Raw genomic sequence first — 13,274 nt, 5'->3', positions numbered from 1 at the left:
GATCATTAATGTCGCAAGTAAAATATGAATTCATTTGGACCTTGAAAGGCAACATCCTTCCCTAAAAAAATCCCTAACTTATTTTTGATGCCCGAGCATCAGTAGTGCATTACACAAAAAAATATTAATAAAGCTTTGCTGGATCAACAATTGAAAGACAAAAATGTCTCTATAGTGAGTTCTAAATCTCTACATAAAGGAAATTTCAGATGAAGTTTTTTTCATCATGAACATTCACTTGAATTTTCATGATGTCTTGGGTAATTAAAGCTTACATTTCTAAGATGAGGTTCTATAAAATATATTTTGAGGAAATAGATTAAGATGTATTCTATACCACACTTTTCCCTCTACATTCTTTTATCCCAAGAAACACAATATCATAAACTTTAAAACAATTCTATACCAAATAATTTTCAAATGACATATATCATGTTGCATATTTATCACAAAGTTTTCAAAAAGGATCTGCTTAAAATCATGAAATTCTTTAGCTAGTAACATAGCAGAACTGGCTAGTACTTTTTAACATATCTTTCCTCATGTTTTAAACTACATATTTACAGATGAGAAACAGGCTACAGAATAAAGACAAACCATTATGGTAGAGGACTTGGAGTATATGACATACATTAGCCTTATGATTTTTAAAAATATGTAACCATCAAAGTTATGATATTATATATACCACAAAATTTGAAGTTGAAAGGCTAGCATGTTTTGCTTAAAAATCAGAGTCAGTCACAACAACTAACCCAACTTCTGCATGCGTGCCTGCTCCATCACTCAGTCGTGTCCAACTTTTTGCAACCCCAAGAACTGTAGCCCACCAGGCTCGTTTGTTCATGGAATTTTCCAGGCAAGAATACTGGGGTGGGTTTCCATTTTCCCCCTCCAGAGGATCTTCCCAACCCAGGGGTTAAACCCGTGTTTCCTGCATTGGCAGGTGGATTCTTCACCACTTGGGAAGCCCTTAGTCCAACCTCAGACACTAGCATAAAAGGACTCCATTAAGCAAAAAGAGTTCATTAAAACCTGTGCTCATGTGTTTCAATATAGAATTTTTATTTTATGGGGGCAGTTGGGAAAATATGGTCAATGATGAAATGTTGAGAATTACTTAGGGAAGAATTTTTTTAAGAAATACTAAACTATTGTTAAAGTAATACAGGAGGAAAAGTAACAAAATCAGAAGCTACATATTAGATTTCACTAATTAGGAAAATTCACACTTAGTCTAATCTATCCTCTGGCCTGATTACTAGCCTCTCCCAAATTCCACAGGTGCTTCAAACACTCTGTATGCAGAATTAAATTAAACCTTACCCTGGAAACCTGCTTCACTATTCCCTATCTTCCCTGATGGAACCTACTCCATCTTTCCAATAATCTAGAGATCATCATTATGAAATTTCTCCTCTCTTTAACCCTTCTATCCAAGTCCTGTCCACTTTAAGCTATTATTTCCCAAATCCTTCCCTTCCTTATTATATGCACTACTATAGCTCTCATGACTTTTCATTCTATCACTGCAGAAGTCTGTTAAAGAAGTCCCTGCCTCTGGACTGGTTCCCATCTACAACATTTTACCCCTATTATAGCTGGTATGATCCATGTCAATAAGAAGACTGAAGTCATCAGCTTTGTTTAAACCTTATGCTCCCTTGAAAATGAAATCCAAGTTTTCTCTTATATAAGATACTCCATTATCTTGCCCTGATTAATTCTCCAGAGTCATCTCAGGCTTCAGATTCCAAGATTCCAACTTTACACTCCACAGACACCAATCTGCTTTATTTCCCAGAACATAATCATATTATTTCTCAGCTCCCATTGTGGGTTCATTGGTGAACAAGGCTTCCCTTTCTCTCCTAAATCCTATTCTTTTAGTAAGTCTCAGCTTAAAGAGCGTCTCCCTCCAAGAAGTCTTCCCAAACCAGTATCATTCCTTGCTCTGCATAATAATAAGAACACTGAGCTTATCACAGAATACTGCCTTGTTTAGATGTCTCTTTAAATTAGAATATGAGCTCCAGGAGGACTAGAAGAGTGTACCATTCACCTCTGAAACTCCCCTACAATGCCTGACACATAAAAGACTGTCTACAAATATTTGCCGAATTAATCAGCTAGAACAATATAGCAACGTGTCAAATCCCTATAAGTGATAATTATATTTTAAGTTGACCTCAAATTTAAAACACTTAAACTATTACCCACAAAATGCACAATTAATCAACAATTAGGCCTACAGCTTGATCAGGTATCATCAAATGAGAATTTATGGTTCTGCCACAAGTAACAAATGAGGTGAAATTTTAGATACAGATTTTCAAAGAAAAAAACTGATGCTAGATATGGCTGCTGCTGCTGCTGCTAAGGCGCTTCAGTCGTGTCCAACTCTGTGCAACCCCATAGACGGCAGCCCACCAGGCTCCCCCGTCCCTGGGATTCTCCAGGCAAGAACACTGGAGTGGGTTGCCAGTTCCTTCTCCAGTGCGTGAAAGTGAAGTCGCTCAGTCGTGTCCGACTCTTAGCGACTCAGCCCAGCAGGCTCTTCCGTCCATGGGATTTTCCAGGTAAGAGTACTGGAGTGGGGTGCCATTGCCTTCTCCCTAGAGATGGCTAGGTTACTCTATTAAGAGGAGTTTTTCTATTCTTAATAACTGGTGGATTTACAGTACCAATGCTGAGCAATGATTTTCTTGACATGTAATCAAAAACATAAATCTATGCTCAGGAACACTGAAGCCCAATAAAAAAAAAATTCTGCCATACAGATGAACTCTACTTCTTTCTAAACCAAATCTTCACAGATCCTTTAAATAACAGAGCGTTTTTTTTCCTGCCAGTTTTACCCTAAACTATTAGAAATGCCTATTTCCGTTCCATGGACCTCTGTAGTAAAATGGAAACAGCAAAAGACTTGAATTTCAAACAAACATGGATTTGAAAAAAAGTTTTCTTATGAATCATGGACTGATGCAAAAGTAATGTGCCTGCTCTGAGGGTTAGAGCAGTGATTATTTATTAGATGTTAGCATGTGCCAGGAAGTGTGCTAAGTATTTTGTATATATTGCCTCATTTAAACCTCACAACAGTCCAATGAGGTAAGGACTGCTTACATGCTACAGACAGGGAAACGGGAGCTCAGAGATGTGAAGTAAGATGACTGAGATCACAGGGCAGATCAGTGGCAAAGCAAGAATTCTCACAAGGCCGTGTATAACTCCAAAGCCCATATTTTTAACCACCTGCAACCTATTACTTCTAAGCCTCAGTTCTCGGTATTATAAAGCGGAGTGTCCTCACAGAGCTGTTGTGGAGACTAAGTGAAATAAGAGGGATGCATTTAGCATAGCACTCGGCATCCTATGTACACTCAATAAATTATACTCTCCTTCTCTTTCTCACTCCAGTGCGATTAAGCATTTAAAATAAAGAAAAATAGTTCCTAAATACTCTTTACCGATTTCAACAGAGATTCCTGAGCCCGATTAATTCATAAAAGGAAACTTCTACCAGATCACTAAGTATAAAATACACTTATATCTGTTCACATAAACAGATATAAAGGAAACAGGCAAAGAAAAACAACATGGTCTACCTCATTTTAGGACTGTCACACGGCTACTGATCTTTTAGAATATTATAAAATCAAAATATATTGATATTCAAAGTGAGGAGAGAAGAGCATGGGACCCAGAGATCTGAATTCCTGACAGCTTGAAGGAAGAGTCCCAAAAGAACCTAACCAATCATGTTACACTGTTTTCAGTGTGTTTCCATTGGATAAGACAAATTTAGACAAAGATAGAGGCAATAAAAACAACACTTCAACAGTGAGCTATTTTGTTTCTCCAAGACAGACATTTATTCTTATTTCAGAGCAGACTTAAAAGATGAGGCAGATTGAGGAGCAAAGAAAAAAAAAAAAAAAAAACAGCAATTTTGCTGTTAATTCCCTGCTCATACATACTTCCTTTAGTTCATTTCTTTTTTTTTTTTTTTCTCTCTTGGTACATGGCCATGACACTGCTGATAGCTATAAACAAATCAAGTCAAACTTTTTAAAAAAATTTCCTAACAAGTAAAAACTAAATGTAAGGTATGTTGCGTATATATACAAAACTAAGTACTACAATTGAAAAACAGAATGAGCTTTTGCATCAAGTCCATCTGGTGTTATATTAGGGTGTGTCCCGTGGAAATCCAACGAAGGGTGACTGCCAAGCTAAGCTATAGAAGACAACTCAGAAAGCTGGTGAGTCTCAAGATACAAGCCATATTTTTTAAAGTGCATTAGAACATCTGCTTAACAAGATTATCTGTTATCACTCCACCCTCATAATAACCCTATTCTACTCCTGTAATACTGTTTTTGTCACTAAAACGTGGGTCAGTTCTGGACATGGTGGGCACTCTGAGATAATGACATTTTACAGATATCAGTGATCTAACTAACCCACAAGGTAGTATCAGTGTCCCCATCCTGACAACTTCATCCTTTTCCTAAAGAACCTTAGAAAACAACTGGTTTCTTCAAGCCTCCATTTCCACACAGGAAAAATAGACACCATAATATACTTACACTTCACAAGGTTCTAAAAATGGAAACCAGCTAAGAGAAAAAAAAAAAAAAAATGAATGTGAAGCACTCCGAAAAGAATAAACTAGATTCGCTGACCTGATTATTGGTCAGAGTCTTGTAAAACTAGAATTACTACTTCTTCCAATTCCACACATGCCACTTGGCCATCAAACTGACTGATAAATGGTATTGACTGCAAAGTGGATCCATGTAAAGGTTTTAAAGTAATAGGAAAAAAATTTGTGTCACAATGCACTTTCACACCATTAGCTATCTCCAAAGAAAATTTATTTACTGGCATTATAAAAGTAGACGATGATAAGGAAAATAGGATTAATTATAATGTTTTGAACCTTGAAACCCTTTCAAAATACTCAGCAGCAGTTACAGAATAATCTGAAACCAATACGGAAACAAGTATACAAGAATTGGAAATGAGCTAACCCAGAGACAGAAGGAATCACAAAATAAAGTCTCATCCGATGGGCCGAAATATAATATGGATTATTTTTATATTGTTCTGTCTCAGTTGTCTGTCTCAGATTCTTAACTTCCAGATTCTATTTTTAAAATCACTTAACACTGTGTATTTCCAGTAGCCATCAAGGCAGAGACTGTCATCCCTGACACAGGAGATTGTCAGTAGACTCAATATGTACACTAATGATCTCAGGCAACAATGCCCATCTTCTTATCAAAGAGATCCTCATTCTAGAAGAAAAAGTCCAAATTTCTCTAAGAAAATTCACTTGAAAACATAGGAAGTAGTCATTACAAAATGTTAAGTTCACGAATACCTCTCACATCTTTTTAAGATTATCTTACATGCTGAATTTTAAAACCAAAGACTGTCAGGGATTGTACATTTTTAGTTCTCTCCCAAGTCACCGATGCGCTCTTCTAGCACTGTCAAATAATGATAGCTGCTGTCATTATTTTTTATACAATAGCTGGCAGCAAGTTGCACAGGTTCCCTTCATCTTAGAATAGTCGTCAAATAACCCAAACAAACAACTATGACCTCAGAATACAACCGACCACTTTCCTACAGTGAAAATAAGTGGGTTCTCACATGGCAGTGTTACTTTACTGCTAGGACGTTAGTTATCTCATAAAAATCAAAGATTCTATTTCTCTTATTTTTTTAAAACTGTTTTAAAATAACTTTTCACCTCTTACACATATACTCCTGTCCCCTCCTTACTGCTACGGAGCCTATCTCATTCTATCTCTAAAGATTTTCATATTTACTTTCGGCTCTAATACTTTCAATCAACATTGCAATTCTGTTTCTGGAAGTCACAGCCCTGTAGGAAGACTATTTGAAGATATTAAAGAAATGCAGAAAATAAATAAGATCTTTTCACAGAATAAAGTCAGCAATGCATATAAAAAGATTTAGGTAAACTAGTGATCTCGGCCACAAATGATTTGCCAAGTCGCAAATGTACAAATCATTATTCCAAGTAACAGAAAAACATCTGAGTGACCAACTATAGGCTTCTTATTCTAATTAACAGACAAAAAAGTCCCTCTCTAGTGCTATTTGCTTTGGCAATCTAAAATGCTGATATTCTCCTAGATCTAAAAGAGAGGAAAAATGGGTATCTTCTCCATCTAACACCTAAGTGGGTAACCTAGATACTGTAAATAGAGGCTATGTAAAGGATGCAACAGACAGCTCTGAAGTGAGAGCCAAAATATTTAACCTGCAACTCTTTGGAAAAGAACATGAAAACACATGCTGCTTAGCCAAAAACTCTACTAAGATGGAATTGCCACAGGCTAGTAAGTTTAAAAAAAAAAGAAATAAAAACAAAATCTCTTTACCAAACAAATTTTACTGTTGTTGGGTGAGAAAAACTCAAATGTCAAAAGCACAGTTATTTGTCCAAGTGATCATGCCTACAACTCTGCAATGTTTACTCAAAATAAATGAGTGAACTGCTTTTTAGAAAGGATTACTTCAAAACCAAAATCAAATTCACAAATAAAGGATCTAATTAACCAATTAACAAGCACTTTCCTGCTGATATTCCAGTGGGGGCTCAGTGATAACAAAGTCCAATTACATATTATTACCTACCCCTTATACTCAATGTTTCTAAAGACAATATTAAGCTAAATTTTAAGCTAACAGAAACTGCATATCAATCTATCTTTATGCTTTAGGAAATTAAATGAAAATTATCTGAAAAATAAAAATCTATTCTGTCAAGGACCTAGTCACATTAAATGTTAAAATGTTCAAAGATTATACTCCCTATATTGCAATAGTATGTAACTTTTATCAAATTAATAGTCAACTAGCAAAAAAATTAATTCTACAAGATCCATTACAAGAGATTAGCACTATAATTAATATACATTCTCTTACTATTAATTTCTCTTCCTATGTGATAAAGGAATTTCAGTGACTGCTTCTAGAATGAAATCTTCCTAGGAAGTGATTCCCATTAATAAAAACAAAGAAAACTTTTAAAAAAGTAAAGCAAGTTCATACAGCTCAGTCAAACTTTCAAGTCAATAGCTAGAGTCACTTAAAAATAACAAACTGCAAAATGTATTTACCAGTACTCTATATACTGTTGCTTATAATTCAGAAGACTTAACTACCTATGAAGCTAATAACTTTACAATAAACTCAAGTTTTGAAAGCTATAAGAGGGAAGTAGAAAGAAAAATTTGTTCTCTCAGGATAATCAGAATTAACATATTAAGAATATACTCATAATTCATCATGTGATTCAGTTTGTTATTAAATCATCTTTAAAAAGAAAATGCCTTTCCTTCACATGTCACCCAAATAGAAAGCTTTTAAATTACATTGCATTTAGATGGAAATCAGATGTCCTTTCTATATAAGAATATAACACATACCAGAAGTAAAAGGGAAACACAAGATTTCAAATTAAGTTTAAGTAGGAGTAATAAAGCATTTGCACTTGACAACTTATGAAACATAATTAAGAGAAAACAAACCAAATCCTTAATAAAGTATTTGTCTTCTGTCACTGACAGCATGCAAGTTGTTTTTTTATTACACAAAAACAATGTTTGCTATATCTTGATATAAAGAATGACTCTTTATCAAAAATAGTAGCCAAAACTATTACAGCAAGTTCAAAACATCCTTCCAAATTTTCTCAGTTCTTTTCTGACAACCTAAAACAAAATGCTTTCACTTTATCAGAGAAATGTATGTAAATGAGTTCTACAAATTTTCGGTCACATATTACTTCCAATGCTTTGGACAAGAAACTTTCACGTTTTCTTAAAAAAGCAACTAACACTACGATTCTACCACTAATGTATTAGCTTTGTGCCAAGGCAATAGAAGAGAAATTTTTCCTTTTTGTTTTTTACTAGGAAGCAACATGTTTCCATATTTTTTTTCACTCAACAACAAAAAATAAATCGTCATAAACCTGGCAAAACAAAAGAATAACCAGCAAAGCCTAACATTTCTTACCTGATACAGGTAAGCACCAGCTCCCAAATGCCACCTTGGGATAGTTCAGACTAGTAAGGAGGCTCATGCTTTATGATACCAAAATGAGCAGGAATAAATCTGTGTTGTTCTTTCTTTAGCAAAATCTATAGCAGCAGCTACACCACAATGTGAGTGGACCCTACAGACCTAACAAATTCAAGTCTATCACTAGAGAAATAGGAGAAAAAAAAAAATCATAAAATGAAGACTTACTGCTTGTCATGTGACTTGGTGAGGCATGCTGTCCATTGGGTGTGCTTGAAGTGAGGTCAATTGCCATACTGGAGTGCTCCCTTTCAGGTGAAAGCTCATTGTCACCTGCTTTCACAAAATAAAATCTTTTGGTCTCTATTCACTGTCACCTAAAATCTAATTACCAACTTTGTAATCATATATGCAAAAGAATGCATAGTCTTGAAATGTTAATGAAATACATTTTTCTCTCAAAAATTATAAGGAAAAGTTATTTAGAAATATATAATAAATGAATGAAATGATGAAAAGCCACAATCAGCACAGAATAAAACATTTACAAAATTTCACTACCACAGTCATCTTAATTGTAAAATAAGGACAAATGGAGTGGTTAATGTCTAAAGTATCTTCTGCTTGAAAAAAATTTTCCTTTAACATCTAACTTAATCATTAAGCACCCGGTATTTTTAATGAGTATTTCCAAAACGTTGGCCAGAGAGTTGGGTGTTTGAGAGTTTGCTAAAAAAAAAAAAAAAAAAAAAGAAAGAAAGAAAGAAGTCAACTTAAGTGAGCTAATTCTCTTTCATATTGTGTGTCTGAAAAATTAGGTTACAGAATACTAAGTATTTAGTACACGCCATATTTGTAGACATATATGTAACCCAATCTAGTCTAAACTTAAGTGAAAAAAATCAAGTAGGAAAGTTTTGATCTGCTAAACTATTACTGACTTAAATAATATCCTTAATATGGCAAGTATGTATCTATATAGTTCCTTCTTATTTCACTTTCCTGCTATTTTCTCATACTCATTTACAGGGTGAAACTGTGAACAGATAGTAAGAGTATACAATTCTTGATAAAAATTTCCAATTCAGAAATTAAAATACAGGTAACAAGCAAGCTTTTATTTACCAATAACAGATGAATGAAAATGAATACTTACACGTTATATAGCCATCAATAGCCTCTGTTTCCATAGTCAACGTGCAGTGCTGCAATACAAAAGATTATACCCTTAACACAAGGATTCCTTTCAGTCTCTGCCATTAAATGCTTAACTTATTTGAAGCTCCAAGCAGTTAGCCCACGTTGCTGCGGCTGCAACCTGTACCCAAGAAACATACTACGGTGAACTGTATGTGCTCATTTGCAAGTCACTGAACTCTTTCTGCAAATGATCTGATTCCTGCTGGAGATAGGATAGGAAAGATAAGTGTGCTGTGAGATGGGCTGTATCTAGAAAGTAATGACTCTGTTCATCAGAATTTACTCAGTTTAGAGGGAAAAAAAGAGGAAGGGGATACACCTCAAATGTGCCCGCTTTAACTGGGACTGAAGTATTTTACCATTCACTACTTCCTACAATCAAGCTGCAGTCTGAGGACTTTCCGAGTATACAGATAGCTCTATTCACAATTGTTGCAAGTTGGTTCATCATGTTCTAACAGGGAGGGGGGAGGACAAACAAACAGAGGAAAAACAAAACAAAACAAAAAAACTTCGTGCCCAAGTACCTCTGGAAGGTTTCTGCAGCAGTTACCCAACTGCCCGGCTTGTATTGACATTTTAGCCAGCCCCAAGTTCTGTGTGAGCACCTGTTCAATATAACCTTAATTTACTGCCAGACCATGGTTGGCTACTAATGCCGAGCCTACTTAATACCTTCCAATTTGAAAAAATTCATACACTTCTTGCTGTGAGGAAGGGGATCACTTTTGTAAAGTTTGGGGAATTGTTTTCATGCACCAATGACACAAAAGAAGAACTTACTTCTCAGAAACAAAAATAAATTGTATGAGATGACACCCCCTAGCTTTGATTCCACATAATGAAAAGATCGATAAGCTAACTGTATTCTTTGAAGAAAAAAGTTTAAAGAATTGACATGTCCTGAGATGATTTTTACTTATTTTTTTTTCCTTTGGCCCTGGTCCTTTTTGCCTTTAGTTTCAAAACTCTCACTGCACCAGCAGCTAAATTATTCACAATGAGCCATTTCTGTATTGATCGCCAAGTATATTTAGCCCTGGCTCCTGGAATTTCTCCATTACTTACTGGAAAACAGGCAGCTTCACTTCTTGTCTCCAAAACCACTTCCCTTCTCCCTCCCCTCCCCTTCTTCACCACCACCCTCCCTACCAACCAACCCCCCCCAAAAAAACTTTTCTTCTTTATGGAATAATCAGATCAAATTCCCAACTCAGTCACTACACAGCACTTAAATTTCAACCTGCTGTACTGTTACCAAATTCTTTCAAATTATGATTACATAAAGGCTTTAAAGAAAGGCATCCATAAAGTTTAAAAGGGGAGCAGTTTCTTCGGATATTTTACAAATGAGTTTATCTCTTTAAAAATGTACACATTTAACACACACAGATTAAGAAAGAAACGTCAGGGAGAAGCGAAAGAAGTCTGCCCCATCAATGAAAAGATTATTAACCCTCAGAGAAGGAAAGAAAGAAAAGGAGAAAGAGAAACGAAATGTACATACAAAAGAAATTGTCCTTTGATTAAAAAAGATTCATCACCATTTCCAGCTCTGTCGGGAGATCTCAGCTTCTTCTAACCCCTCAAAGAGGAGGTGACAATGTCGTGCTGAAGATAAACGGAGAGAGAAAGAAAGAAGTTTTTTGTGTTTCCCCCTTCTCTCTTTCCCTCCCTTGCCCCTTCCAAGCCAAGCCCCCTGCAGAGTTCAAGGCGAGGAGGAAGGAAAAGCACTTTACAGGTGGGTCATTCCGAGCCCAAATCCAGCAAACAGATCGGCTGATAAACAAAACCAAGAAATGAGAGAGAAGGAACACCCCCCTTCTCCTCCACCACCACCTCCTCCTCCTCCACCCCTCCCCCTCGTCCCTTTGGGATGGTCTAGTAGGAAAAGTCACTCAGGAATGGCACCACGTACTTTCAGGAAAGAGGAAAAAAAAAGAGAGAGAGAGAGAGAGAGGTCAGTCAGTGCTACAGCAATGCGATTAACAAGAAGAGAAAAAACTTGATCCACCGGTTCCTTAAGAATCGACCAAAAGCTAAGACAAGAAAACTGAAAGGGGGGTGGGGGGGGATAGGGGAGGGACAGTCAGGGGGAACCCAGCAAAGAACCTAGGCCAACTTCACAGGACTGCTTTTCGCCCTTGGCAAAATAATAATAATAAATTAAATCTTAAGTCCATCTCTTTCACCCACACCAGAACCTGTCAAAGTGATTTAACCGCTGCTTTTTTACGTGTCATACCAGCTTGTTGTTGTTGTTGTTTAATTCCAACAGGATTTGGATATTCCCTTATAGCTGGGATAGACACACAGCTGCAATTTATTCCAGGCTACCCCACCTTTCTTGGAATTCAAGTTAAAACAAAGCAAAACAAGTCCAAATCCATGACAGCTATAGAGATGAGAACTGATTAATCGATTAACATCCCAGAAACAGATTACAAGCAGGGGACGATAAATTAAGGCAGAAGACATCATCTTCAACCCGATTCCCTGAGCGTCCTTTACAGAAATCATTAGCCTAATCATAACCACAATGCATCCCTCCCAGAGAAAAATATCTATAGTATCTATATCTTATTATTACTGGTTAACAGCAACAAGTCATTTGATCACATCACGGTGCAAAACGAGATGCTATATAATTACACTTAACTTTGAAAACCACTCCCCCCCTCCTTGCAAATCAGATACACATATTTATATATAATCTATGAATCAGAAGACAAATAAAACAAGAGCTGTTCTTCGCCACGCAAAAGCCAAGCGGAGATTTACCTCAGCAGTGCATGCAGTAAAACAATCCCATCACCCTTTTGTTTGTGTTTACTGTTAGTGTGTCCTCTCTCTTTCTTTCTTTCCTGTGCCTAACGTGTGTTTGTGCACTGCAGTTGGTGGTGGAAACTAAGGCAGTGGATCTGTAGCTAAGGGTAATCCTGTTTTTACTTCCTCCATCTTCAGCGAGAAGCAGGGTTAGCCCGGGACAGCTGGTCAAACCCCGAGAAACCGATCCGCCGGAGCCAGAGCACATCTCCCCCGCCGGCCGGGCTCGCGCAGACGCCCGCGGGCGGAGGGCGGGCTGGCGGCGGGCGGCGGGGCCCGGGCCGCGGGCGGACGTGCGCGCGCGCGCGTGTGCGGGCCCGGGGCGCTTGTGCCTGGGTGCGTGTGTGTGTTGTGTGTGTGTGTGTGTATGTGTGTGCGCGCGGGCTGGCGAGGCGCGTGTGCGCGTCCCGGCGCGCTGGGCCGCTCGGCGCGCTCGGCAATCGATTACAGGACAAGTGCTGCCCCGGCGGCTCCGCGACGCGCTCCCTCCCTCGCGCCCACCCGCGCGCCGGGCCGCGTCGCCCCCGGCCGGGCGCCCCCGGACGGCGGGACCCGCCCCCCAGGCCGGGGCGGGGGCTGGTGGGGGACCAGGTAACCCGCTTCCGAGAGTGCCCCGGCAGCCTCCCCCATCCACTCCCCCCCGCCCCCGCCCGCCCCGAGTCGCAATAAATCTCACGTTTTCTGCCGGCTCGAAAGGAAGAATTGCAGCGACCAGGGGAGGTGCATTTCGGCCTCGTGAAGTTTTCTTTCAAACTGGGATTTGTGGTGAGGCCGGGCGGAGGGCGCGGGACCGCGATCCGGGCGCGCGACGCGGAGCTCCGGGCTCGGCGTCCTGGCCGGAGTCTGGGTGTGCGCGTGGACCCACCCACTCAGCTTCGCAATAAACTATGCGGTGCGATTCCAGAAACCGGCGCCCGACCGACCCGGCCTCGGAGCAGGAGAGAGAGGGGTCCTGGGGAATGGACTGAGCAGGAAAAGTCAGGTCTGAGATGCAGCTCAACTATTACTATTTTGAAAGTGCTTTTCAGTGCAAGTTTAAAATTAGAGTGTCTACTTGCTTTTTCTCCCCCGGGCTTGTGGCACATCCACCACAGTCAGAGGGATGAACGGGTGAGGGTCTAAAAGTTGTTAGGAGTAAAGTGTTGTCTCGTAGTGTCATCAGTTAGCTATAGCGCAGC

The 13,274-nt window shown here is 38.6% G+C and overlaps 1 protein-coding gene across 2 annotated transcripts in view; it reads right to left on the bottom strand.

Moving 5' to 3' along the window:
* Positions 1-12,980, bottom strand: part of IKZF2 (IKAROS family zinc finger 2) — a 173,451-nt gene extending 160,471 nt beyond the window's left edge. Inside the window, exons 1-4 of one of the 2 annotated variants that reach the window (XM_065930642.1) lie at positions 11,010-11,033; positions 10,778-10,881; positions 9,227-9,275; positions 8,299-8,403 (exon numbers count right to left, since the gene is read on the bottom strand). In XM_065930642.1, coding sequence (XP_065786714.1) covers positions 8,299-8,403; positions 9,227-9,260 — 139 coding nt within the window. In that variant the 5' untranslated portion in view covers positions 9,261-9,275; positions 10,778-10,881; positions 11,010-11,033. Of the gene's footprint in view, positions 1-8,298; positions 8,404-9,226; positions 9,276-10,777; positions 10,882-11,009; positions 11,034-12,772 lie in introns of those variants that run through there. The other variant, XM_065930644.1, reaches the window with a different exon arrangement.
* Positions 12,981-13,274: the final 294 nt, after the last annotated feature.

Source organism: Muntiacus reevesi, chromosome 3 (genome assembly GCF_963930625.1).
Source record: "Muntiacus reevesi chromosome 3, mMunRee1.1, whole genome shotgun sequence".
Lineage (NCBI taxonomy): Eukaryota > Metazoa > Chordata > Mammalia > Artiodactyla > Cervidae > Muntiacus > Muntiacus reevesi.
The sequence above is the reverse complement of the archived record's forward strand: the minus strand, read 5'-3'. Positions and strand labels throughout refer to the sequence as shown.